Source organism: Lynx canadensis, chromosome F1, assembly GCF_007474595.2.
Source record: "Lynx canadensis isolate LIC74 chromosome F1, mLynCan4.pri.v2, whole genome shotgun sequence".
In the NCBI taxonomy this organism is placed as follows: domain Eukaryota; kingdom Metazoa; phylum Chordata; class Mammalia; order Carnivora; family Felidae; genus Lynx; species Lynx canadensis.
In genome coordinates, this window is record NC_044319.2 from 63,551,635 (window position 1) to 63,575,097 (window position 23,463).

At 57.7% G+C, this 23,463-nt stretch overlaps 4 protein-coding genes across 16 annotated transcripts; 1 reads left to right on the forward strand and 3 right to left on the reverse strand.

The window, feature by feature from the left end:
* The first annotated feature begins 1,636 nt into the window (after positions 1 to 1,636).
* Positions 1,637 to 9,007, forward strand: B4GALT3 (beta-1,4-galactosyltransferase 3). 6 transcript variants are annotated; one of them, XM_030302015.1, is made up of 9 exons: positions 1,645 to 1,720; positions 2,139 to 2,324; positions 2,524 to 2,669; positions 3,037 to 3,311; positions 3,848 to 4,083; positions 4,674 to 4,864; positions 4,994 to 5,116; positions 6,309 to 6,413; positions 6,544 to 7,330. In XM_030302015.1, exons 4-9 carry the CDS (start codon positions 3,050 to 3,052, stop codon positions 6,815 to 6,817), a joined length of 1,191 nt encoding a protein of 396 aa, XP_030157875.1. In that variant the 5' UTR covers positions 1,645 to 1,720; positions 2,139 to 2,324; positions 2,524 to 2,669; positions 3,037 to 3,049; the 3' UTR covers positions 6,818 to 7,330. The 6 variants fall into 6 exon arrangements, with proteins under 6 accessions (XP_030157879.1, XP_030157874.1, XP_030157878.1 ...); XM_030302017.1 differs by having other exon boundaries at positions 2,595 to 2,669; XM_030302019.1 differs by lacking the exons at positions 2,139 to 2,324; positions 6,544 to 7,330 and adding an exon at positions 7,351 to 9,007 and having other exon boundaries at positions 1,637 to 1,720.
* On the reverse strand, positions 7,426 to 11,194 carry PPOX (protoporphyrinogen oxidase). Of its 6 annotated transcripts, none has more exons than XM_030302006.1 (13): positions 10,963 to 11,140; positions 10,676 to 10,781; positions 10,403 to 10,537; positions 10,157 to 10,287; positions 9,888 to 10,020; positions 9,439 to 9,583; positions 9,141 to 9,331; positions 8,631 to 8,691; positions 8,331 to 8,449; positions 8,140 to 8,250; positions 7,891 to 8,040; positions 7,727 to 7,769; positions 7,426 to 7,643 (listed from the first exon to the last, which is right to left on the reverse strand). In XM_030302006.1, the coding sequence occupies exons 2-13, from the start codon at positions 10,760 to 10,762 to the stop codon at positions 7,501 to 7,503; spliced, it is 1,449 nt and encodes a 482-aa protein (XP_030157866.1). In that variant the 5' UTR covers positions 10,763 to 10,781; positions 10,963 to 11,140; the 3' UTR covers positions 7,426 to 7,500. The 6 variants fall into 6 exon arrangements, with proteins under 6 accessions (XP_030157866.1, XP_030157868.1, XP_030157872.1 ...); XM_030302008.1 differs by having other exon boundaries at positions 10,157 to 10,272; positions 10,963 to 11,139; XM_030302012.1 differs by lacking the exon at positions 10,676 to 10,781 and having other exon boundaries at positions 10,963 to 11,194.
* Positions 11,195 to 11,888: 694 nt separating this feature from the next.
* On the reverse strand, positions 11,889 to 18,512 carry USP21 (ubiquitin specific peptidase 21). Of its 3 annotated transcripts, none has more exons than XM_030302003.2 (13): positions 18,024 to 18,512; positions 16,337 to 16,960; positions 15,469 to 15,528; positions 15,178 to 15,298; positions 14,855 to 14,966; positions 14,523 to 14,678; positions 13,970 to 14,034; positions 13,627 to 13,730; positions 13,349 to 13,435; positions 12,989 to 13,067; positions 12,657 to 12,764; positions 12,435 to 12,549; positions 11,889 to 12,261 (listed from the first exon to the last, which is right to left on the reverse strand). In XM_030302003.2, exons 1-13 carry the CDS (start codon positions 18,306 to 18,308, stop codon positions 12,171 to 12,173), a joined length of 2,007 nt encoding a protein of 668 aa, XP_030157863.1. In that variant the 5' UTR covers positions 18,309 to 18,512; the 3' UTR covers positions 11,889 to 12,170. The 3 variants fall into 3 exon arrangements, with proteins under 3 accessions (XP_030157863.1, XP_030157864.1, XP_030157865.1); XM_030302004.1 differs by lacking the exon at positions 18,024 to 18,512 and adding an exon at positions 17,786 to 18,000 and having other exon boundaries at positions 16,265 to 16,960; XM_030302005.2 differs by lacking the exons at positions 11,889 to 12,261; positions 12,435 to 12,549 and having other exon boundaries at positions 12,674 to 12,764; positions 13,349 to 13,431.
* A 95-nt stretch (positions 18,513 to 18,607) lies between these two features.
* UFC1 (ubiquitin-fold modifier conjugating enzyme 1) lies at positions 18,608 to 22,739 on the reverse strand. Its single transcript, XM_030302021.2, has 6 exons — positions 22,131 to 22,739; positions 20,265 to 20,332; positions 19,963 to 20,026; positions 19,591 to 19,667; positions 19,259 to 19,349; positions 18,608 to 19,055 (listed from the first exon to the last, which is right to left on the reverse strand). The coding sequence occupies exons 1-6, from the start codon at positions 22,251 to 22,253 to the stop codon at positions 18,975 to 18,977; spliced, it is 504 nt and encodes a 167-aa protein (XP_030157881.1). The 5' UTR covers positions 22,254 to 22,739; the 3' UTR covers positions 18,608 to 18,974.
* Between the last annotated feature and the right edge of the window lie 724 nt (positions 22,740 to 23,463).

A 23,463-nucleotide genomic window follows, 5' to 3' on the forward strand; every position in this document is an offset into this window, starting at 1 on the left:
GCCTCTTCTAAGTTTTGTTTCTTACTGAATGATGCCACCATCCACCCAGCGGTCCACACGAGAAATCGGGGAGTCTTGGGGCGCCTGGGTGGCTCAGTCGGTTGAGCATGTGACTCTTGGTTTCAGCTCAGGTCGTGTGATCTCTCTCAAGATAAACAAATAAACTTAAAAAAATTTTTAAAATACAGTTTTCAGAAAAAGGTAAAATGCTGACGGTCATGCTGCTAAAGAAACAATTATTCTGACGACAGTTGTTCAAATGGTAAGGAAGACTTTTTTCAGGACCATTGTGATAAGCGTAAAGACTATCCCAGTCAGAGACGTTGGGCTCCACTCTTGAGTACAATAAGGACAAGGGGCTGTTTAGAGCCAATGAGAAGTATGAGAGGGTCAGTGGATGGAAAATTACGTCAAGGATAAGGAGATCCTGGCTAAACTGATTTAGCAGGGTTCTTGCTGAAAGTGGCTGGTGGTCCAAGGATGAGGCCTATTTGAAAAGAAACCTCAGAGGCGCCCGTCTGAAGTTTGGTCGAGGAGAGTCTTTGTCAATATCTAAATAAAAATGAACACGTGTGAAAGAGGTTATTTAACTCACGAGGGAACTGGCAGATGGTACAGCTAGTTTAAAAGAAATTCTGAAGAACAGACATTTACAGATCAAGAGTACAGAATTGAATATGAAAATGGAGGCGAAAACTGCTTGTTTGTTTGTTTTGTGTGATGTGGGGAATAGGGGGTTAATTGAACCTGATATTGGGACAAAATTTGCATGTCGGATCAGTTACCTACAGAGTTGTAAAATAGTTCCCATGGAAACAGAATCTCGTAAGGCAGCAGCAGGATCGTCACTTCTGGGAAGTGTTTCCCGAGTCTCTACGTGAGAGTGGGTTGCAATTTCTGGGCAATCGTGTTTATCACACTATATTGTTTATATCCTTCCCTTCCTCCCATACACGCTCATGAACTTTTTGAGGCAGACATCGTGACTTATTCCAAGTTTCCTGGCTCTGAACAGCAGCTTCTTAGGAACATAACATGCTAAGAGGGTAGTGGAAGCCGCAAGATAAACATATTGGGTACTAATGGAGCGTCCATTTTATTCTAATATCTGGGAAAACGCAGTTTTACATTGAAGCTGGCGCTTCCCTCTTCACTCAATGTTTCCTTGTTTTATTAACTAACCGTTTCTATTTCAAGGTCGCGGGACACCCTGGGGATACAAAAATGCGCCTGAGCAGTCGCTACGAGATACCCTGAGCAAGAAACAATTGTGAGACTAAGTGGCACTAAGTGGCAGGGGCACCACGGACACGCCGGGAAGGGGCTGGCCCGCCGTGACAGGTCTTGGGGCGCGCCAGAAACTGTCGCACTGGCCTCTGGGTCAGGCTCGGCCCGGCAAGAGGGCCGTGGTGGGAGCTGATGTCTTCCCAGTCTGAGGGGTGGGAAATGGCATCCGGGCCGGAGCGCGTCCAGGAACGAGAGCCCCCCGCCGGCTCTCGGAGCGCCCCAGCCCCGCCCGCCTGCGCTCGGGCCTCGGTCGGCCTCTGTCGGCCTCTGTCCCCCTCTGTCTCGGGCGCCCCGCCCGCCAGGCCCCGCCCCGTGACGCCAGGCCCCGCCCCGTGACGCCAGGCCCCGCCCCGCGGCGCCCGCTTCCAAGATGGCGGCGGCGATGCCTGCCAGGCAGTCCGGGTGGCGGTGACGACGGGAAGCTGGAGAGCAGGTATGTGGGCTGGGGGTGATGGGGCGAGAGGCCCGGGAAAAAGGTTCGGGCGACTGGCGCGTTGAGAAGTTTTGGGCAAAGGCTGGAGACCAGCTTGAGCGGGGGGGGGGGGGGCGTCCCAGGTGGACGTTCGGACAGAGGCCGGTGGGCTCACGTTGCAAATGCAAGAGGAGGTTGGGGTGGGATGGGGGTGCGCGGAAAGAACCGGTCTGTGACCCTCTGCAGCGCGCTGGCCACGCCCCTTCGGTGAGCCGGGCCAGGTATCCCCGACAGGTTCTGCCCAGCCCTCCCTCTCCCTGCCTCACTTTTAGCCGTAACCCTCCTCCCCACCCCCGCTAGGACGGGGATGGGGTAGAAAAGGTAGAGGAGGCCACCCCCACCCTCCTCCCCGCCGCGCTCCGGGGCTGTTTGCTTGCAGCTCCCAGGTGGTCACGCTGCCTGCACCTGCGGAGCTAGCTCCCAGGCACGTGAAGAACGGAAAGGAGCCTGTTTCCTACTCCGCCCTTGGTCCTCCTGAGGCCACTCCACAATCCTGTCGTGACTGCCTCACCCCTTGGCGAAAATAATGGCTCCATTAGCTGCCTTGTCCCTACTCCCCAAACAGGTTGGTCCTGTTGGGGTGGGGTATAGTTAAGTAAGCGTGAACCCGACACTCTAGGGCGGCCGGGGCAGAGGCCAGGGACCTAAGATCTCTGGCTCCTCCCCTTGTCTTTCCAACCGCTTTCCCTCGCTTCCCAGTTTCACCCTGATGTTGAGCTCTGCCCCTCTGGGTGGGTGGTTATCCTTGACCACTTGTGTTACAGCTGGCCCCAGGATCGCTGTTGGAGTGTTGGATGGAGCCCTTCTCTGTCCTCTGTGACATTTCCAATTTTAGATAATGCCTCACATCTCTGCCCCGCCGGGACCCCCCGAAGCTCCCATGATCCCGAAGAAGACAGCTTGAACCTAGGTGAGTCTGTCCCCCTCTAAAATTGGAAGGGAGGTTCTCCAGGGACTCCTTTGAAAGGGACATGGGACCTGAATGATGTAAGCATTCTTGGGGGTGGGGACCGAGAGTAGTTGGCCGAGTGGTTTGGGGAGGAGGTGGAGGAGAGTAAAACTTGGGCTGGAAATGGCAGGTGGTAGGGCTGCTGGCGGTTACATTCTGTTTCTTTTTCGTGCCTGACCGTTCACCTGTGTGCTCCCTTCTGCGACTTTGTTCTTTGTCTCTTCTTCCTCTTGACTCGCGGCGCCGCCTTCATTCTTAACTGAGGATCTCTCTGCTGGCTTGCTCGTTGCCTGCCTGCCCCCCAGAACTCTCCTCTCTCCCTCCTCAGACCTCACCCCAGGATGTTGCGGAGGCTGCTGGAGCGGCCCTGCACACTGGCCCTGCTTGTGGGCTCCCAGCTGGCTGTCATGATGTACCTGTCCCTGGGGGGCTTCCGAAGCCTCAGTGCCCTATTTGGCCGAGAGCAGGGGCCGACATTTGACTATTCTCATCCCCATGATGTCTACAGTAACCTCAGTCACCTACCTGGGGCCCCTGTTGCCCCAGGGGGTCCTCCAGCTCCTCAAGGTCTGCCCTACTGTCCAGAACGATCTCCTCTCTTAGGTGAGTGCAGAAAGGAGGAGGAAGTAAAGGGAAGGCCAAGGTGTGGGGACAGGGCTAGGGCGGCAGGAGTGGGGCTTGGATGATGTTAAAGTACCTGAAAGGTGGGCTGAGGTTGACGTGGAGCCCGTTCTGAATTTGGAATTTAGATTGGGCTCCTGGGTTGAGCCACAACTTTCCATCGCCTGGCCATTCTCGTGCTCTCCCTGCCTTGGGCTGGGAATTGCTTCCTTTGTAGATGAGCTCTGGTTTAGTTAGTTGCAAGTCCTGTGTTCTCCATCTTCTAACGGTAGCCTCCAGCCTAGCGAGGCAGGAGAGAGGGAGCGTGAAAAGAGGCAGGCCGGGTGGAGAGCCTGTACCTTCCAGACTTTGTAAAGCTGTCCCAGTGACGGCATACGCGAGGCTTGTGAGGTTTCTCACGAGCCCTCGGGAAAGCTGAGCCCCGGCACCAGACTGCCAGGGCCAGAGGCGCTCCCAGGCCTGGGGGTCCTTTTCTCATCGCCCCTCGAATCCCTGACCTTGCCGTTCTCTCCCTGCAGTGGGTCCTGTGTCCGTGTCCTTTAGCCCAGTGCCGTCCCTGGCGGAGATTGTGGAGAGGAATCCCCGGGTGGAGCCGGGGGGTCGGTACCGCCCCGCAGGGTGTGAGCCCCGCTCCCGAACCGCCATCATTGTGCCCCACCGTGCCCGGGAGCACCACCTGCGCCTGCTTCTGTACCACCTGCACCCCTTCCTGCAGCGCCAGCAGCTCGCCTACGGCATCTACGTCATCCACCAGGTACCCGGGCCCCACCCGGCTCTCTCTGTGACGGAGCCTCGGGTCCCTGCCCCCCCACTCCCACGTAGTAGGTCCCTGGAACAGTTCTGAGGGGGTCAGACCGTTGAAGGTGGGGAAACACGCAGCACTGCTCGGCCAGCTTGTCCGCCCCGTAACTCCCCCGGTTCTCTTTAGGGTGTTGTTCCCACGGTCTTCCGTGATCTCTTCCTTTGTTGAACTTGCAGTGGTGCAAGTTTGGCACCGGCCAGACCTGGACTAAAGTTAGTTCTGCCATTTGTCCCACACGTGACCTTGAACAAGTTTCTTAACCCCCTAAAATGAGGCAAAGAGTGAAAACTAATAGACACCTGTTTTCCGTGGCTATTGGTTGTCAGGATGAAAATGCTAGACAGCGGCACGTAAGTATCAGACACATACTGGTGCTCAACAAGTATTTGCTGAATGAAAAATGAACGTTTGTCTTTCTCTCCATTCTGCTCGCCACCCTCCCTTCACCCGCCTTTGATCTCCCTCCTTTCATTTTTGTACTTGGGCCCCTCTTCTCCATGCTGCCTACAGACACGGTCTGCTTCTCCTCCATTACCTTCCAGGCTGGCAATGGGACCTTTAACAGGGCCAAGCTGCTGAACGTTGGGGTGCGGGAGGCCCTGCGTGACGAGGAATGGGACTGCCTGTTCCTGCACGACGTGGACCTGCTGCCCGAGAACGACCACAATCTGTATGTGTGTGACCCCCGGGGACCCCGGCACGTCGCCGTCGCCATGAACAAGTTCGGATACAGGTATAGAGGGCACGAGAGGGCGTGGGGAAGTAGGGAACCCCACCGTCCACTGGGGGGAGAGCCAAGGGGATGTGGGTGGGGATGTCTCCCCAAAAGACTTGTGGAATCCAGGCACCTTTCTCTCCCTAGCCTCCCGTACCCCCAGTACTTTGGAGGAGTCTCGGCGCTCACTCCTGACCAGTACCTGAAGATGAATGGCTTCCCCAATGAATACTGGGGCTGGGGCGGTGAGGATGACGACATTGCTACCAGGTCAGACTTCCTGCCACCACTCCCTACCCCCACCTCAGCCTGGGGGCCTGTCCTCGGAGACCAAGCCTGACTCTAGCGAGCCGGACCCACACCGTGCCCATTCTTCTCCCTTAGCTTTTTCAGTCCACCCCGGGTCGGGCTTTGCGTGCCGGTCTCCATTCTGTCGTCCCCCGGTCTCCTAGATCCTGATGAGTTATGTTTCTGGGAGAGACGATGAGATCAAGAGGCTACAGTATCACGGGATTCCTTCCAGAGTCGGAAGAGGGCCTAGCGACACTTCAGTCCTGCCTGCCGCCAGGCTTGCGTCCACACCACTTCCGGTGGGGCAGGGGAGGAGGGGCTCTGCTCCATAGAGCCCAGAACCACTTTGTTGGTTGGAGTCCGTGTCACTGGCACGGTGCCAGCTCATTTTTAGCCTGTGAAATGTTTTGACCTTCAGCCTCAGCTGACCCAGTTTCCTATCTGTGGCGTGAGGATTTGGGCTTGCTGTGCTAGACCCGTTGCGTCCCCTCCCCCCTCGGCCCCTCCGGGACGAGCTCTCTGAATTCTTGTCCTCTGTATGTGTGTGAAGGACCCAGCGGTTTCTAAACGTACGTGTGCTTTCGGTACCTTCCCAGGCCATCTTCAGGTCTTGCTCCTGTGTGTCCCAGATGGGGTTTGTTTCTCTCCGGGTCCTGATTATTTGGTTCCGTTCTTTTCCTAATGACGGGGACAGGTGGAGGGGTCGGGGTGAGGGAGTTGAGGCAGCTCGGCCGCCGTTCTAGATAAGAGTTGCTGAGCTTGGGTCCGCGACTCTCTGTCTTGCCCTGTCCTTTTGATCAGATGGCTCCTCTCCCTGCCCTTCCTGGACTGCCAGGGCGCTTCCCGTTAGCCACTTAAGAGAGCAAAAGGTGGGACGTGCGAACCCACCTCTGCCCGTTGTTTAACGAGGCCCCAGGGTTTGGATGCACTGGCACCAGCCCCAGGCTTTGGATACATCCAGCTTCTACGTTCTCTTGTGCCACTTCCTGCTTTCTCTTTGACTTTCTCTCTCCTTCCAGTACGTGGCACTTTTTTGCCTAACCGGTGAGAGTGGCTCTCTGTGTACAGAAACACGTAATCGCTTCCTTGCTGGCCGGACGTAGCTCCTGTTGGCCTGTCAGGAGCTTTCCTCCACTCCGGATCCTCCACGGTGCCCTCACTTTTCCCATAGGGTGCGTCTGGCTGGGATGAAGATCTCGCGCCCCCCGACATCCGTGGGGCACTATAAGATGGTGAAGCACCGAGGAGACAAGGGAAATGAGGAAAACCCCCACAGGTAGGGAGGACCGCCCGCGAACGGTGACTGGGCCCTCAGGGTTCTGCATCCCAGCCGGGAAACGCCTAGAGGTCCCTAAGTCCCCGGCTGTCTCTCTCTGGGCCTTAGTTCTCCAACCTCTGACCCTCAGATTTGACCTCCTGGTCCGTACCCAGAATTCTTGGACACAAGATGGGATGAACTCACTGACATACCGGCTGCTGGCTCGAGAGCTGGGCCCTCTCTATACCAACATCACAGCAGACATTGGAACTGACCCTCGGGGTCCCCGGACTCCCTCTGGGCCCCGTTACCCACCTGGTTCCTCCCAGGCCTTCCGCCAAGAGATGCTGCAGCGCCGGCCCCCGGCCAGGCCTGGCCCTCTGCCTACTGCCAACCACACAGCCCCCCAGGGCTCACACTGACTCCTCCTTCCTGCCCACCTCAATCATGAAACTGAATCCGAGGGGTCGTATTCTCCCCGCCCTCGGCTCCTCACTGCTCTCAGAGGGGACGTGGGGGAACTGAACTCCAGTGCTGGGCTGGAGGCAAGGGCCTCTCCTCACTGCTGGACTGGAGCTGGGCTCCTTTAGACCTGGGGGTCCCTCTTTCTAGGGTCGCCTGCCAGGGCTTATGACTGTGAATCCTTGATGTCATGATTTTATGTGATGACTCCTGAGAGTCCCCGGCCCCAGGGGTAAGAGCAGGGCTGGACCCCAAGTCCCTTCCTCTTCCAGGAGAGAAGAGTGATCCGGCTTTTCCTGGGACCTCTGTGAATATTTATTCTATTTATGGTTCCGAGGAAGTAATGTTTGGTGAAGGAAACCCCTCCCTGGGTACTTTTCTGCCAGTGCTGGAGTAGCTTCCTCTTCTGGACCTGGCGCAGGGGGCTGGGATTTTGATATATTTTCTAATAAAGGACTCTGTCTTGCCTCTGCTCCCGCTTGCTGCATCCCAGGCACCGCGTGCCTATCTTTGCGACCTGCCCCCCTGCCGCCTCGTGCCTGTAGGTGACAGGACAACCACATCCAGCCAAGCTCCAGCAACTTTTATTCTCGTGGGTCAAGAACTGCCACCAGCGGGGCCAGGAGGAGGTGGGAGTTGGGGATCAGCTGTCCGGTTCCGAGCCCAGGACCCGGGCTGCTGCCTGGCGTCCGCTCTCTATACAGTCGTTGACTGCAACCCCCTCATAGGAGGCTCCGGCCAGAGTCAAGGGCAGCCTCTGCGAAGCCAAGAATTGCGTAGCTGCCTCTGGAAAGAAAAGATGAAAGGACGGTTAGAGCTGGGGGTCTGGTCTCCTTGCCCTCCTCGGCACACTCGCTCTCCCAACTCACCCAGTTTTTGCCAGTGGCCTAGTGTATACTGGGGGATGCAGTTCTGGGGAGAGAAGAGGGGATACGGGGAAATTTTTGCTGCTGATGTCCAAGCCCAGGTAGACGGTGACAAATCCACCGCTTCCTGCCTTCGGTGGGAGTCGAGGAGCGTTTGCTCAACTCACCTTGTGTAGATGGACCAAGCAGTGACTGGGTGGCTCTTTCAGTCCCAACTGGGTGGCAGCTGCTTCCTGGGCCTGTTGTTGGAGCAGCTCCTGAGAGAAGACGGCGCCCCTGGCTTCCAGCGTCTGTAACCAGGACCCTCCCAGCATCACCTAGGGAGAGGATATGGCACTGAGCAGCCTGGCCTGACCTGCGCTGGGCACGGAGGAGCCCCCTGGAAACCCCCGCCGAGCAAAGCTGTCGCTTCTCACAGTCACTCGGAGGCCAGGGGGGCTTCCGTCCTGCTCAGGGAAAGCAACCGAGTCATACACAATTCCCAGGACGCCCGGGTCTTCTGAGGATGGCACCAAATGTCCGAATCCCTGGGGCGAGGAGAAGGCCGGGTCAGGAAGGAGAGGCTCTGGTTGAGCCCGTGCCTCTCGTTCCTCTGTGTCACAGCTACCTGCACAGGCAGACGGGCTCCTCGGTACTGCAGGTTCACCACAGCCACAGACACCGCGGTGATGGCGCTCAGGGCCCGGGCCAGAGGCGCAGCCTCCGCGGGGAGCAGCTTGCCGAGCACTGGGGGGAGAGCAGGCGGGGGCCCGCGTCAGGAGGCCTTCCCACCAGTCTCGCCCACCCTCCCCGGGGCTAGACCCCCACAGGGATGACCAGTTCGGGGGCACGGGATGGTCCCGTGGGTCCCGGAAGCTAAACTTTGCCTCACTCCCGCCGGGGAAGGGGACGGTGGCTACCTCGTTACCTGAAGCTGGAACAGCACTAATAACGTGGTCAGCGTCCAGACTGCTGTCCCCTAGAGACACCTGACGGGACGAAAACATTTGAGGGACAGAGAGAACGGGAACGTTGCCCCACTTTCCCAGGCCCCAAACGGGCAGGAGAGACTGAGTGCTGACCCAGGACGAAGAGACTGTGCGATCAGCACAGAACCCCCGCCCCCCCTCCCCCCACCCCGTTACTCCGGGAAGCAGACCAGACAAGCCAGTGTGGCCTCTGAGATGTGTAATGGAGCTGGGCTGGCCCTTCCCCTATCTAAGCCACTTACAAGCACTACTTCTGTCTAGAGTTGGATCAAGCAGATCTCGGAGGAAGCTCTACAAACAAAGTCTAAGACCCTGGGGTGGCCCGTACTGAAACAGCATCTAGGAAAACCACGAATAACTAGTCTGGCCCACCCCGGCCTGGTTAAAACATAGAGGCAAAGATGGAAACTCTAATTAGACACACGTTCCACACCAGGGGCCTCTCCTACCTTCCAGCGCCTGTCTGCCTGGAGGCTGAGCCCACAGACGGGCTGGCCTCTGAGAATACGGACTCCTCTACTAGTCAGGTGGGTGTTAAGCGCTTGGGGCAACGTCTCCAGCCCTCCTCGGAGGGACCACTGGCTCCAGCGCTCGGCCCGGGCCTGGCTAATGAGTGCGGAGTCTGGCTGCGGGCTCTGCCCTGCACAGGAGGAGGCAGGGAAGAGTCATTAAAACAGCACCCTGGCCTCCCGTCCCTTACTCTGGCGGTCCTTAATATCTTCACCCCTTGAACCAACCCCCACTCACCTGCTCCCAGCAGCAGCCCCAGTAAAACGGAACGATGGGTTTGCTCGGCTTGGAAGAGACTGGGAAAGCAGGACCTGACGCTGAGCTCTCGGCTGTTGCCTGCAAACACTCCTCGGCAGAGGCTGTCCATGGCTAGAGACGCCACCTTAAGGGTGAGGCCAGGATTGAGAGGCCAAGGAAGAAGCCGCACAGCCTACTTCCCACTGGCCCTGCTAGGTAGGGAACAGGGGTGGGGCAGGGTTTCGGTTGGGGAGCAGTCCGGCTGTAGCAAAACAATGGGAAGCAACGGAGGGCATCCACTCCCGACTGTTCTGAGGACCACTGGATGTGAAGAGAAGGGGGCATCCCTAAGCCCTACAGAAGAGCCCCCCCTAGGTGGCAGGTATGAGTGGAGGGCTCTGCAGCTGGTTAGGAGGGGAGGGGTTTCGGGGCCTCTGGGGCCACGTCACCTCGGGTCCAAGGCGGCGCTGGGCAAAACTGTGCACGGTCTCATCAGGGTCTTTGCCCCTGGGCGCGGTCAACTCCCTCAGCCCAGCCCAAAACAGAGGTTTGGAGAAGGGCGGTGAAGGGCGGAAGAGCCCCCTGCACTGAGGAAGGCATAGTCATTTCCATGCATCTGGCTCCTCTTGCCGGGAGGGCTGACAGACTGGGAGATGCAGTCGTGGAAGGGGTGAGAGCCAGGCGGGCAGGGGTGCAGTAAGGAGGTGACCGGCGTTACCTGAGGCCGGAGGGCAGCGCATGCAGGGCGCCACCTACGTACAGGAACCTGTTCTTGGCAGCTGGGTGGTCTCCCCGGACAGGCAACACTTCTGAGTCCAAGCCAAGCTCAGAAACCTGCTCTCCACACATCCTCGGGAAGAGGAGAAACTAAGGAAAGGACTGGCCCACCAATGCTCCCTCCCAAGCCTGTCCTCTAGTGAAGGGCCCTCCGCAAGCCCTCCTAGGCATTCCGTAGCCTTCTCACCAGGAGCAGGGTCCGGGCCCCCAGGGCTCCCGCCGGCCGAATTCCTCGAGGTCCAAGTTCAAAGATAGCACCACCTGGCCCTCGGACTGAGCGGATCCAGCCTCCCAGACGCTCGCTGGCCTCCACCAGGACCACCTGGGAACAAGAGGGCGGCACGGCCTACATAGCCTCGGGGTAAATGGTCTGCAGGGGAAGAGGGCAGCGCACTCCCTTTTGCTGGAAACGGGAGGAGGGTATTAAAGCAGCCTCCCTCTGGCGCGACGGGGCACTCACCTTGGGGGGACAGGGGGCCCGGCTCAGGTGGTAACTGGCGGCCAAGCCGCTGATGCCTCCTCCCAGCACGACCACGGTCCGGCCCATTAGGAAACCTGGGCGTAGCCTGGGTAGGGGGCGCGGTGGGGGAGGGGGATCGGACAGGCTGACGGGGCTGCACCCGCTCTGCGGCAGCCCCCCAGGTTCCACGTTCCACGCCCGGTCCGGGCCACTGCTCCAGGGGAAACCCGCAGAGCCCGCGGACGGGGTGGGGCCGGTGAGGTCCCCGCCCAGGGCCCAGGACCCACCCGCGAGAGGGCCGAGGGAGCTGGAGGGAGAGGTCTCCGGGTTCCCCGGCCGGCGCCCGGCGTGGAGGCGGATAAGGACCCCGCCCGCGCTATCTGCCCGCGCAGGGCTCGTGGTGGCGCCGTGAGGGGCCCCAGGCCCGCGGCTCGGGCGCCGCCGCTCCGTCCGCCCCCTTCGGGCCCTCCGACTCCGCGTCCACTCCCTCCCGCCTCCGGATTGGCGGGCCCTGGGAGGCCCCGGATCACGCCCACCAATGAGAGCACAGAGCCGGAGGTGGCTCCCCCCCCCCCACCCCCGCCCGTGCCCCGCCCCGCGGAGGCCGGCCCTGCGTGAGGCTGCGGCGCCCGGCGGCGGTTAACGGCTTAGGTGCCAGTTGGAGAGGGCGGGCGGTCGGGCCGTGCCGTCCCCCGGGGCTGCGGCGGCGAGGGCTGGAGCCCGGTCAGCGGGCCCCGGCTCAGGCTTCCCAGGCCCGGCGACGGTGACAGCCCAGAGGCGGGGGGGACGGGAGAGAGGCGAGCGTTGGGTGCAGGGAGAGCGGACAGGGACACGGGCCGCTCCGTGGGGAGGAGGCTCCGTAAACAGCTCCTTGATGTTAGCAACAGCCCGGGCCTACGGGAGCCGGGGCCGCCCGGCAACGCGCCCCGTGTTTGTCAACAGGGGTCCTCGGGTGCCTCGCCCTCGAGGGGCAGCCCCGTTCCGGGCAGAAGACGGCGCCCTGAGCTTGCACTGGCTTCCCCGTAGCTTCACGAGTCGCAGGTGTGCCTTCCCTCTTTGCCCCCACGTTGGCACCCGCGTGTCCGGGTCCGGCACCCCCACCTCCGCCCGAGAGCGCCCCCGTCTGTCCAGAGAAGGAACTGGGTCCCAGGGGGACTCCCGTTCCGCCGGTTCTCTTATCTGCCCCCTAAGCACAAATACAGAGAAGGACATCACTTTTTCTTAATAAATTTATTCACAAAAAGTGAGGTTGTAGAGGGTCTGGGGGCTGTACACGGGCAGGGACCTGGGCAGCTCTGTACATGGGGCTGGGAGACGAGGGAGCCTCCAGGTGGAAGGGTACTTCTTAATAAAAAAAATAATGGGAGCTACAACCACCGCCTCCCCCCCTCCCCGATTAAAAAGACACAAAAATAGACGTCTCTGAGGTAAATGGGGAGCCTGGGGCTTAAGGGTGTTGAAAGGGCGTCACAGGTGCCAGGGCGTAAAGGGGGTGTCACAGGCACCGGGGTGGCTCCTGCATCAGTTGGTAGAACAGCACGTAGCCCTCACTGGACGCCACCTGGTTTTCACTGACAGGGGAGACACTGGGAGGAGGGGAGAGGGGACGGGGCTTGTGACCGCTCCTGGGTCTTCCCTCCTCCCCGCAAGATCAACCTGGGGCATCTAGGAAGAGCACCCTGCCCTTCTGGGGCTTCACATGGGGGACAGGGGAGCGGCGGTGGGGATGGGGCAGGAATGGGGGGGGGGCGGGTCTCACCGAGAATCATTGTAGACGTGCCAGCCAGTCTGGCACCGGCACAGGGCCGTGTAGTGGCCATAGTGGACGCTGCCCGAGTGGTTGCAAAGGGCATACAGCTGGTAGATGGGGCTTCCTGTAGGGTGAGAGTCGACCACATTCCAGGGCCAGAGCTGGGCCCGCTCCTGCCCGCTCTCCCTCCCCTTCAGAGGAGCTCTTCAGGACCTTCCCTTCCAGACTTACCGGCTTTGTCACTGGCAAAGTCCCCTAGGCTCAGTCGCTGCAGCGGGAAGTCTACACCTACTGAACTTTTCTTGATGGAGCCTCGGGAGGCAGAGAATCGATTAAGATCTAAGCCCTAGTTAAGGAGCATGTGCGTGGGGGGAGGGGGGTGGCAGAGGGCATTTGAAGGGGACTGAATGCTGTCCCCTCCCCTCCGGGAGCAGGGCAGGAAAAGGCGGAGCGGCAGGCTTTTCCTAAGGAAAACTCGATTGCCAAACGTCCAGCCTCGGCAGACATGGAAAATGAGGGGGGCCAACCGGATGGGACAAATAAGAATTTGAAGATTAGGATACGGAGCACGAGGATTCGGGGGAATCTTTGCACTGTCAACTTTTTGGTACTTCGTGTTTTCTGCCGACATCGATCACACACCTGAATGAATGTCAAATAACGTCATGTTAATGTGCCCCGCCCCTCGGCCGGCTTTTCCGACACCTTAACTCACAAATTTACCAGGCTTCCCATTACTCCCTTCTCCCCGGGGCCACTCCCCTGCGCCCTAGGATTCCTAGGCCGTCTCTGAGAGCCCAACACAAACCCAGACATACAAATATTATGCCCGTATCAAAGCATCATGCGGCCCCTTTTACTCAGATGGGCCCCCTCCCCAGGCCTCCCACCCTTACTGTATCCCTTTATGGAACCCCACATACTGGAGCATTCTCTGACTCCAGCTCCTCTTCCTTGGTGAAAAGGTTGAAACAATCCCGCAGAGATACCTTGCCCCCGGCAAATCCTTTCTGGGTGGGGGGGGGACAGGAATGAAAGGTCAGCATGTTCTGGATCGGATTCTCCAACTCGTCTCCATCAATCCAGGCTTCAGTGCTTCTCCAGACACCCACAGGGTTCCCTCCCACGCTCTGGGGGTGGGCAGGGACGGGTCACAGAACCCATGTCCCCCATCCAACCCTGGAATCCTCCGGACTCCCACCTTGGGGATGGGCAGGGACAGGTCACAAAAAACCTCGAAGGTCGTGGAGCGATACCCACAGGCCTGGCACTTGAGACAGCTTTTCAACTGGCCCACAAACAGGTCTAGACAGAAGCGAAGAGGCGGGACAGACAGTCATTCTGGGATGCCAGAGGTGCTCCCTTGGCCCCTCCTCTCTTCCCACCCCTCTCCCTGACCCTTCTTTTCCTAACCCCCTCGCCCCGCGTCCGCATTTTCACCCTCTAGTCTCGCTCCCACACCCCTTCATGGTATCCGTCTTTCTCCCAAGCCCGCACCCCTCCCCCACGCTGATTTGCCCGCCTGGCTTTGCCCGGTTCCGTACCCACAATCTTGCTGTCTTCTCGCTCCAGGTAACGCTTCCACATTAGGTTGGCTCGGTCATCATCACTGCCACAGGTCAAGGGAAGCGAGGAGCACCCATGAGACGGCGGGGACACCGGGGCCCCCCAACACCACGGAAACGACTCACGCAGCCCTGCACCCCACCCACCCCCAGCTCCTTCTCTACATTTCAAAGAAGCGTCAAAGGAGTAGGTCAAAGGAGTAACGCTTCAGAAGGCTCAGACGAGGGAAAAGAAGGGAATAAGGAAGGACAGGGAAAGAACAGCTGTCTTCACCTGGCTTGAAACGCTTTAGGTCCCTGGTTGTAAATTATCCCCTCTGCCTCAACCCAGGGCCATCCCAGCACTGCCCTCTGCCTCCAGCCGTACCCTTGGCCTCCCTCCCTCCTCCGACCTCTTCGCTGCTTCTCAAACCAGCTTCCGGGCTAAGCGGTTCCCTGGACCCCACATCCTCCATCTGGACTAGCCCAGTTCTGTGTGGGGTGAAGGCTGCCAAGCGTGTACGGGAAGGTGAAGGAGGGAGAGTGACCTCACCTCAGCTCCGGTTCTTCTAGCAGAGCCCCCCCGCGGCGGGGCTGAGAGGCAGCTGCACCACTGGCCAAGATTGGTGCAGCTCGGCGGCCGCGTCGGTTGATTTCGAGGTGCAGCCGCTCCATGAGGAGCTTCAGGAACTCTTGGGCATCCTGCTGGCTGCGGCCAGAAACAGGGTGTGGGCCACCGACCCCCACCTGGTCCCCAGACACGACCCCCCCCGCCCGCACGTCGGTCCCCACTTCTCGGATGAAGGACATCCGAGGGCCCCGAACAACGCTGCCAGGGCCCCTGCTCGGCCCAGAGAGGAGCCTCCTCCCCTCCGGCTCTCCCACCTGTATCCAGAGAAGGAGGGAACGTATTTCTGGAAGACAGCTCGGAATCGGGTGGGATTCACAGCTTCACAGGAGTCAGGATGCCACAGGGCACCGATCACATCCGCAAAGGCTGTCGGGGCAGGCGTGGGGAGACCAAGGTTAGTGACTAGAAGAGGCGGGCCAGGGGTGGCTCAGAGGGCGGAGAACCACCTCTAGGGAAGCAGGCGGCAGGAAAAACAGATGGCCAGATGCAACGGTCGTCGGGGCCACCGTGACTGGCAGGCGGACCCAGAGGTCGGGGAGAGGACCCGGAAAGGGGGGAGCAAGAGGTGTTGCCCTACCTTCAGTGAGCTCTTGCGCTCGACCCCCTCCAGGCACCTCTTGCCGGAAGTCCCTCCGCAGACAGAAGTCCCGAAGAGGCCGAGTGCTGCTCAAACACTGTAGCACTGCATTCAGGAAGCACTGGGAGGCGCGAGAGACACGGCCATCATTGCTGCAGACCACTGACCTGACGCCTAGAAGGGCTTCAGTGCGCTCCTTCCCCACCTCCCCCAGGTCGGCCCCCCCGCCACCCCCACCCCGCACCATTTCTCATTCCCGTTAGGGAGGAAGGACAGGAGGCTGGCTCTCACCGTGTTCCCCAGGTTTCGCAGGCCAACGTGACCAGAGCCCAGGAGCAGTGTGTGATGAGCCTGGAAGGTCAGAGTGGAGTCAGCGGTTTCCCATCTATCCCGCCCAGCACTCCGACCTTTCAACAGCATGCCGCCCGCCGCTTCCCCACCCCTGCACCGCACCCCCAAGCTCCACCCTCTTTCCCCCACCGGGTACTGGGGGCTCCCCTACCTCACTGGCCATGAGCATGTAAGCCCATCACAGCTGAGCGCAGCACGGACTCGGCCAGGGCTGTCCCACCTGCTCCCCACTTACTCGCCTGCCCAGCTGGCCGGCGCTGCAGCTCCTGGGGCAGCTCCCCAAGCACGGGCATGGCTGCCCAGCCGCTCCCCATGCCCACCTTGCTTCCCCCACTCCCGCCCCCCGGGGCCCCTTCCTGAGCCCTCTCCTGATGGATACAACTGCAGTCAACCTAGCTCACTTAGCTTGGGAAATGGACAACCACCCTAACTCAGATGCTCTGAGCCCGCCTCTCTTCAGCTCCAGAGATTAATTAGGCCCAGGCAGCATCCTAGGAGAGAAGGGGAAGCAAGGGAGAGTAAGGGCCCGGGGACCGGGGATGCGGAGAAGAATTCCAAACGGTTGGGTTAATTCTCTGGGGACTGAAATGGCACACCGTGCTGGGGACTCACAGACAACCCCGAAAAAAAGGTCTGCGAGGCTCGAGGGTACTTAAGTAAGGGAGAGGAGAGTCCCAGCTGCTGCAGTGAGGGACTGGGAAAGGAACTCGGGGGAAAAGAGGGAAAGGAAAGCCACCTGATGGCAAGAAAGCTGGAGGCACAGAGGAGCACGGGCACGGAAGGCCACGGGTGCCGGACAAGTCCTCACCATTTTGTCATCGGAGTAGAAAGACTCAGAGGGCCGGGCCGATATGACGTGAAAGGAGCCATGGGAAGTAGGGGGCTCCGTCCGTATACTGAGCAAGGTTGGGGGACCGGGAAAGCCCCCGAGGCGGCGGAGAGAAGCGCTGCGTCTCAAAGCCGGTGGCTCAGGCCGGAGCGCCAGGCGGCTCAGCGCAGCCCCGAGCTCCCCAGCGCCACGGTGCCCTCCCAGGGCAATCCCCATAGGCCGCAAGTCCCCACTGCTCACAGACTTGGAACGGGCTAGGTTGGTCCTGGAAGGGAGAGGCAGAGCCACGGTGGTCGGGGGTGGTGAGCCAGGCAGGGGAACTCCATGATCTGCCCGAAGGGGTCCTCTGGGACGAGGGCCTGAGGTCCGACCCCGTCCCAGCTCCAGTTTCTTGAGCCGTTCCTCAGGGGGCCCCGGCCGGGGAGGCAGAGGTCTTAACATGGGGTTCGGCCCAGGGGCTGGGTTTCGGCGCTCCTTGCTTCGGGCCCGTGGGGCAAATGGTAGCTTGGATCCCACTCGGGGCTGGACATTAACAGGTGGCTCTCGGGTCCGGCCCAGGCGGTGCTCAGAGGCCTGGGGCATTGTGGACACCACAGGCTGGACCTGGGAGGAGAAGAGAGGGTCAGTATTTGCATGTGGAGGGAGGTGGGAACCTAGGTTACCACACTAGCTTCTACATACTCCACAGGCAGGAACGCCGTCTGTCATGTCAGTCACTGTATCCCCAGCACCTCGCATCGTATTGGGCACAAAGTAAATACTCAGTATCCGTTGAGTAAGTGAATGAATGACAGCAGCCCCCCGCGTTGGCTCTTTCTGTATTCCTCGTCCCCTTCCTGCAGAACACAGCTTGACTGAAGAGCCAAGGCTAGTCTCGATCTCGGCGGTCTTTATGATCTAAACGCTCATGACGAGGGCCCCCATACCCGGCTAGTCAACGGGAGGTGCCCTGGGTCACTTAGAACCTCTGGACAAACGAGGGTGTGGATGTAAGGAAAACAGCCCCAAAGACAGCGTCCCACCCTCAAACCCCTGCCTGCCCTCCGGGCTGCACTGAAGCGGACTAAATGGGTGCCTTGCGAATCACTCCCTCCCCCACCTCTGAGCTGCAACGAGGTGTTGGGGCTCAGGGGCAGTGGCGGGGAGGGAGGTCGAACAAGACCCTCATCATCTCCGCACCTCTCCCACCACGGCAGGGCTTCAGCCGGGTCCGCCCCCCTCGAGGGCAGAAAGGCCGAGGCCGCTGATTGGCTACGGGGTCCGGCGGCGTAGTCCCTGCGGTCCACGGATGCTGTCCCTCCAGCCCGGATCCCCCAGGCCTGCTGGGCCCCCCGCGCCCTGCCTTTGTGGAGGGCGTCCTTTCGGGTCTGGAGCGGTCTTCCCGCGGCCCCCCCCGCCCCCCCCACGCCGTAGCGCCCCGGCCCGTACCTGTCCCCCGGTGAGGCGACGGGGGAGGCCAGCCGGGGCCAAGCCCCAGCTCAGGGCCACCCCCTACTACCCCCGTGCAGCCCCCCCGAGGGCCGGGCTGCAGCTTTAGCTGCAGCTGTTGCCCAGATCTCTCCCGCCGCAGGGGCCGCCGCCATCTTTGTTGGTCCCGCCCGGCCACCGGCCACCGGCTTCACCGCCTCTCACGGCGCCTGCGCACCCACACTCGGAATCCACCCACCTCCTTCCTCGGCGCTTGCGTGAACCCGCCCCCTTGGCTCCGCCGCCGACACCATGGAAACGCAGCCAACTTTAGGACCGCCGGTTCCCAGATCTGCTTTGAATGGTTTTTAAACCGTCTCTCCAAAGCAAGTCCCTGCAGCCATAGGGTCCTGTGACCATAGGGATGAAGATCCGAGGGTCGTAGTATGGCCCGCAGGCTTGCAGACAGATCCTTGCCGGGGAGCCCGGGTGCCAGTGTGGGAAGCTGCGATGCTTGGGTCCGGCCCGCAGACCGGTGAAGCATTCAGCACTCCACACAGGGATGGGAAGATCCCTGGAGGGCGGGGAACGCTGGTCCTGCAAAACCATTCCTCACGCATCTTGCAGACCAAAGCAGTAGGCACCCCGCTAAAGGACACCAGCAGATCTCTGCAAGCAGATCTCAACAGGAGGGAGAGCAGTCAAGATTTCCTTTCATTTCCCAGCTCCTCACCACAGCAGCCCCCATCTTCCCCTCCCTCCACACTAAGGTCGTTGTACATGTGCCTTGGGTCTCAGCCGGCTCACCGTCTCTCCACAGTCACCAAAGAGAACCACGGGTCATCAGAGGAAGCAGCTTTTATTGATGAGTTATCTCCAGAGACCAAAAAGACTCTGCACCCACTTTCCAGCCTGCTTCCCATCCTTCCTGGATCTCACATTGTTCCACCTGGGGAAGGGATATGACTTGCCTTGGTTTTCCAAAGCCCCCGTCTTTCCCCTCCCTGTGTAGCCTTAGAAATTCAGTGGCGATTGTGTTGTTTATTTTTTTCAGCAATGCCCGATGCGGCTACTTAGTAACAATTATGGGTGGAGGGGCTTGGGGGGGGGGGTGGGGGAAGCAGGTGGATGAGTAGGAGTGAGGCACAGAAACAGGAACAGAACATAGCCCGTCAAAGGTCCCTCTGTCCTGCCTCAGTGGCTTGATCCTTCATGGGTTGCCTTTCTCTTTATGCTGAATCACGCCCTTCTGAATCAGATCGGGGATTTCCACTGCCAGCCATGGACCCAGCTGCAACACAAGGGAGACCCTGTGAGATTACCACCACCGAGTCAGTGCCTCTTGTCCCATCAGAAGCTCCTTCCTAGACAGATTTTTATGAGCGTGCCCACGGAAAACACTGTTATTCCCTGTTTACTCTCAGTTACTTTTCTTACATTGCTCAGTGCCTAATTCCTCTCCCTCCCCTAATATGCCAAATATCCCAAACTTACCCCCAGAGCCATGAGATGAGCTAGTCCAAACTTGGGCACGTTCCTGGCCCACAAAGGCTTAAAGTGATCAGTCAGGCATATTTTGCCACCCCTATGAGAGGGACAGGAGGAAGCAGGTGTTGACATGCAAGGTTTACCATAAAGCATAGCAGCCTCTTGGAAGCACAAGATGATAGCCAGTGATCAGAATTAGGCCCAAGGTTAGCTGAGTACTTTGCCCAGGTGCGGTAGAGGGGAGCCTGGAGGCCTTCTAGGCGCTAGGACAATTGTTGTCTCCCAGAGGTCTTCCCTAAGGCCTCTTAGACCTTTTCCCATCTCCTTTTGAGTCCTACCTGTACATCTTTGCTGTTTTTCCATCCAGTTCAGGGACTGCAATTTCTGGAGCAGTAGTGGGGTATGTGATAGGAATCTGGAGGAAATATAAGGCCTTAATGACACAAGCATCGGGATAGAAAGGAACTAATCTAATCACACGTATCTCTTGGTTGAACTGAAATGTGCGACAAACCCCCCAAGCAGCATGCCGACGCAGGGATGCTGGACATGGAGAGGAGTAGCTGTCCTCTCTGCTTGCTCCAATCCTTAGCGTTTCCCTCCCATTTTGAAAGTTTTCTCTGGTTCCTCCAAGAAAGGTTAGCTTGTTAACAGCCACCTAATCCCTCCCCTTCCACTAACTTCCATATTTCCCATTCCATCAGACTTACGTCAAACTCAATGTCAAACTCATATTTGAGCAGGTCATGGATGTACCAGCATTTTCCAAACCACCTGTAACAAAGACCAAACCTCAGTCCAATCTGCCCATTCTTCTCATGCTCAAATAACATCTTCTTGGCTTAGGTGATCAGCCTGGGAGACTCATGGGATGGGAACTGGGGCACTCTGGACTGTGGGCGGGAGACAGCTAACAGGAGGCAGGGAAGGCCTGGCAGTGGGCTCTGGGACATTAAAGTGCTCAAGCCATGTAAGATTCCCACCCCCCAAACGACCAAGAGGGTCTGCCTACCGAGTCCCTTCCTTGTTGGACTCCAGTCGGAACCAATCATTGTCGGCATTCTTGTTGTTCTCCACATACTAAAAGCAGAGAATGAGGTCTTTGAGGAGGGAGTTGAGGCCAAGGGCAGTCCTCTTCCCTCAACAGAAAAGTGTGTGGTTACTTTCTTAGTGTGTACCCAACTTTTTTTTTTTTAAAGCTCATTTATTTTGAGAGAGCATGCACACAAGTGGGGGAGGAGGAGAGATAAAGGCAGAGAGAGAGAGAGAGAGAGAGAGAGAGAGAGAGAAAATCCCAAGCAGGCTCCTCGCCAACAGCGCAGAGCCTGACTCGGACTGCATCCCATGAATCATGAGATCGTGACCTGAGTCAGAAGCTTAACCAACTGAACCACCCAGGTGCCCCTGTAAGTTGAAATGTTTACTTTCCCTTCACAGGCACCTCAAACTCAGCATTTCCCCCTGGTCCTTCAGACCATTTCTCCACTGCACCAATTTCGATGACCGCATTCACTCAGTCATGCAAACCAAACCCTGGGAATCATCCTTGACCTTCCCTCTCCTCTCCTCTCCCCAGACCTTCACGATGTCCTGCTGATTTTACCCTTTGAAGGTTCTTCGAATCTACCTCTTCTCTCTATCCTAACTATACCCATCCGGCTTAGATCATCACCTTTCTTTCGCCTGGATTAATGACAGCCTCCTAAATTTGCTTCCTCCCTTCAATCTCATCTCTTTCAATTCCATTTTCCTCTCCACTGCCATTGTGACTGACCTAACCCCAATCTGACCATGCCATCCCTCGGCTTAAAATACCGTAAAGGTAACCCAGTGCCTACAACAGAAATTTCAAGAGCCCAAGCCGATCTCTCAAGCCTTGTCTACCATTCCCCGCCATACACTTGACGCTTTAGCAACTCTGAACTGCTTCCATTTCTATGTTTCTTCATAGGCATCGTGCCCTTTCTAGCTTCTATGCTTTTGCTCATGCTGTTTCTTTTCCCGTCAACATCTTTCTCTTATCCTCATGTTGATCAGATTATGTTTACCCTTTCAGGCTCAGCTCAAGCACTGCCTCTTCGAGGAAGCCCTCCCGGACAAGACCCAAGCTGGATTAGGTGTCTCACCTTCTGCTCTCAAAACATCCTAGCGATCTTTCCCTCCCCCTCTGCCGCCCCTTAACGAATTGTAATGATTTGTTTCTATCCATCTCAGCAGGCTCCAGCTTATTCGGCTTTGGATCCCGTTCCTAGGTGCTAGGTTACAATAAATGTGGTGGGTGTTTGTTTGTTTGTTTGTTTGTTTCTTAGCGAATAACGTGCTGCTGCCCTTTGAAACAGAGGCCACGGCAAGGAAGACAAACTTTCTTCCTTTTCCACAGAAGGGAGATGAGCCGGGAAGATAGCTCATTCCTGACTGTGAGCTTCACTCCTCAACTCTTGGCAACTAACGCCTGAATTTTCAGCCTTAGCCTGTGCCTCCCTCAGGAAGAGTGAAGGAAGGAGCAGAGCGATGAGCCAGGGACTTGGAGCCCCAGGAATCCCTTTTGACTGCCTCCCCTCCATCCAGGAGGGGGACACCTTTTGACTGCCTCCCCTCCATCCAGGAGGGACACGTCACCTTCCGGGGAGGCGTATCCCTAAGACAACTGCTGCTTTGGCCCCGCCTGGGCTCCCAAAATGAGTTTCCTTTGCCCCCTCCCCACCATACCTTCCTAAGCCCCCCCCCCCCCCCCCCAGCCCCACAATCGTCCAGTTTCTCTGAATTTGGGACTTAAACTTTATAACCGGAAGCGGCTTCCACACGGAGCGTATTCCCAAGGACACCCGATTACCCGCAACCCTTCGGCGACGCGGTCGGCCGCAGAAGCACAACTAACCCGGATAAGAGACTGATATTCCTCTTTGAGTCGCTGCACCCACAACTCACGATCTCGAGGTCCGGCGTTAGTCTTCAGCACCGGGATCTCAGACACCACACGCCGGGTAGCCTCGTCCGCCATCTTGGACGAGGGCGCCAGAGAAACGCGGAAGTGGTACTGCCTGCAGTTTACACTCAGGGGGCCGCCATCTTTACTGTGGGAAGATGGGCTGTTGGGCTGCCTTCGGACTTCTTTGAGTGCGGTCTTTATTTTCTTGTAACGAAGACAAATTTGTCACCTGGTCACTTGTGGGTGCAACGGAAAAAAGAGAACGTAACGGATTGCTTCTTTATATGGTACCTATTATTTAAAAAACCCGCAGGTTGCTCAAAGGGTGACTTCCGCTCATGCTCAGAGAAGGAGTTTCAGAAAACTCGGCCGCCTTCCCAAACTTGGGAGAGTTGTTAGAATTTCAGGCTGGTGTAGGCACCGTGCGGGGCACGGTCTTCCTGAAACGCGCTGTTCACGTGTTTGGATAAGCTTCCTTAGCTTCCATGTAGTTCGGTTCAGGTAGCAGGGGCAAAGCAGTCATCCAACAGAAGGATATTGAGCTCGTGACAATGATTGGAAACCATGAAGAATCAAAGTATACACACCTTCGGTCCTGAAGAATTAACACAATCGAATTAGAGAATTCTTAATAAGTGCCCAAGCAGTTTAAAGATCGCAGGAAAACTTGCCTTAGTCTAGCCTAGACATTTTTTGATCTGGATTTAAATCACCCAGGAAGGATTCCGGTGCATGGCACACAGTAGGTATCTGGTCATACTTTTGCAGAATTTTGTATCTTCCTGTTGGCTTTTCAACCCAAACACAATTTTGGCTTTAATTTACATATCATGCTTACTCCCTTAAACAGCCTGTGGCAGTAATTTTGAATCAGATTCGTCAAATTCTATCGTCCATTTACAAAGCTATATCTTAATTATAAGCATGCTATATCTTCATTTCTAATGGCTGTAACTTCCAGTACAATGTTGAATAAAAGTTTTGAGGGCACACATCCCTGTCTTGTTGTGATTTTAGGAGGAAAAGCAATGGCTTTTTTCATTATGATGTTAGCTGTAAGCTCTTCATAGATGGCCCTTTATCAGGTTAAGAAAGTTCCCTTCTATTGTGGTGTTGAGGGTTTTTTATCATGAATGGATGTTGGATTTTTTCCAAATGCTTTTTTTATGTGTGTTCATTGGGATGATAATGTGATTTTTGTCTTTTATTAGCATGCCATATATTTCTTTCTTAAAAAAAAACACACATTACATATTGGATAAAGCTAAGGCAAAGCCTTGCA